The sequence below is a fragment of the Monodelphis domestica genome, chromosome 3 (genome assembly GCF_027887165.1).
Source record: "Monodelphis domestica isolate mMonDom1 chromosome 3, mMonDom1.pri, whole genome shotgun sequence".
NCBI lineage: Eukaryota > Metazoa > Chordata > Mammalia > Didelphimorphia > Didelphidae > Monodelphis > Monodelphis domestica.
The window spans coordinates 62,437,101-62,439,283 of NC_077229.1; the positions used below are offsets into that span (position 1 = coordinate 62,437,101).

Here is a 2,183-nt window from a genome sequence, read left to right on the forward strand (position 1 = left end):
AGACACCCTCCCACACTGCTTCCCCCAATGATGTCATTGCTTAGGTCATTAGCCTTTGACTGGCAGCCACTGGGTGGCAAGATGCCACAGGAAGAGAGGCTCAGAGTTTGAGAAGCCCAACGGCAGGGGGGAAGAGAGAGAGGTGGCCCCTTCCCATTGTGAAGAGAAGCGGGGGAGGGGTGGGTGGGAGTGATGTCATAATTCCGCAATAGTATGAAAACTGTCCTTAATTCCTTCCTCCTTAGTCTTCCACGGCTTTGGCCTGTTCTCCTCCAGCTCCGGCCCAGATAAGCCCAAACACTACCCCAGTCCTGGCTCGGTTGCCGAGTGCCTCCGGCAGCCATGGACGTGCACTGCAATGAGTCCCCGGTTATCGGCCACGCTCCCAGATTCCACAAGGGACACCCCCAGACCAGCACCATACTAGATGACGTGAGCTTGCCGGTGGACATAGAGATGCCCTTTGTGCTGGGAGACGGGCTCATCGAGAAGACGGGGGCTGTGGTCATCGACATGGGCACGGGGACGTGCAAGTCCGGCTTTGCCGGACAGGCGAAGCCCGTGTCCACTGTGGCCACGGTGCTGGGGCACTTGCCGGAAAAGGCTTCGACGGCGAGCCGCCCCCAGCTCCCCACGTTCATTGGGGAATGCGCTCGAGGGCACCCAGGCCTCAGCCTCATCCAGCCTTTGAGGAACGGCATCATCGTGGACTGGGAGGCGGCAGAGACCCTTTGGCACTACGTCTTCTATAATGACCTGGGGGTGGCTCCCGAGGATCACCCTCTCCTCCTCTCTGACCCACCGTTTAGCCCCACCACCAATCGGGAAAAACTGGTGGAGGTGGTGTTCGAGTCCCTTCACTCCCCGGGCATGTACGTGGCCTACCAGTCGGTGCTGTCCGTCTATGCCCACGGGCTGGTCAGCGGGCTGGTGGTGGATTCGGGCCACGGCGTGACGCACACTGTCCCCGTGTACCAGGGCTATAACCTGCCCCACGCCACCGAGCGCCTGGATTTGGCTGGGTCCCACCTGACGGCCTTCCTGGCAGAGATGCTTCGGGGCGCCGGCTACCCCTTCGGGGAGCGGGACACCTTGATTCTAGAAAGCATCAAACACCAGTGCTGCTACGTGGCCGATGACTTCGTCGCCGAGCAGAACCTGCCTACCAAGGCCATCCGAGAGAACTTCCGGCTGCCTGACGGTAAGGTCATCAGCCTTGGCAAAGAGCGTTTCCAGTGCCCTGAGCTGCTCTTCAACCCCCCAGAGATGCCGGGCCTGGTGCCATTGGGCATCCCTGACATGGCCAAAGAAAGCCTGAGGAAGGTCCCCAGTGAGGCTCGTGAAGACATTTCCCAGAATGTCCTGCTGTGCGGCGGCTCTTCCCTCTTCCCAGGACTAGAGCAGCGCTTCTCCAAGGAGCTACTCCAGGGGGCACCTCCCCAGACCTTCAAGTCTGTGTGTGCCCAGCCCCTGAGGAACTATTCCGTATGGATCGGAGGCTCCATCCTTGCTTCTCTCCGGGCTTTTCAATCTTGCTGGATCCAGCGGAACCAGTATGAGGAGCAAGGACCATACATTGTCTATCAGAAGTGTTATTGACGCCAGCGGGTATTCGGGTGGGTAACAAGGAAGCAATAAAGGAAGAAGCTCTATGCGTCCCAAGCCAAGCCCCTGCTCTGTCCCCTCATATTGTACCTCTGTCCCCAGACTTTTCTATTCTCTTCATATCCTCCTCTTATTGCTCCTCTGCCCTCAGAAGCACAGGCTTCTGTCTCAGAGAGGCAGCTTGGTATGCTGGAAAGGGCACTGAATTTGGAGTAAGAGGATCCAGGTTTGAATCCTGCCTTGGTTACTTCTTGAATGACCTTGGGTAAATTGCTTAACCTCTTAGGGTCTCGTCTGACTGAGGGACCCAGGAGCTCCTGACCTCTGGAATTCGCAAGGATGCCTTCAAGGCTGGAAACACCCATCTCAGAATCTCTGTTTAGTCACCCGTGCTCCAGGGAAGAAAAACAAAGCTGAAGAGACAGCCAGGGCTTTGAATGACAGTTTCAGGATCCTCTAGCCAGCATATACACTTGATGTCCTGAGCAAGTTGGTACTAGAGGTAGGCAGGAGTCGTCTCTCTAATCATGTGAAGTCTAAGAGAGAGCCTCCTCAGAGTGCCAGCACATTGGATAGAC

The 2,183-nt window shown here is 57.0% G+C and overlaps 1 protein-coding gene across 1 annotated transcript; it reads left to right on the plus strand.

The window, feature by feature from the left end:
* Positions 1-203: 203 nt before the first annotated feature.
* ACTL9 (actin like 9) lies at positions 204-1,662 on the plus strand. The gene has a single exon (XM_001377210.4). It carries the CDS (start codon positions 343-345, stop codon positions 1,597-1,599), a length of 1,257 nt encoding a protein of 418 aa, XP_001377247.1. The 5' UTR covers positions 204-342; the 3' UTR covers positions 1,600-1,662.
* Positions 1,663-2,183: the final 521 nt, after the last annotated feature.

Excerpts from the sequence above, each read along its gene's own strand:
- ACTL9 (XM_001377210.4), top strand. The coding sequence starts at position 343 with ATGGACGTGCACTGCAATGAGTCCCCGGTTATCGGCCACGCTCCCAGA.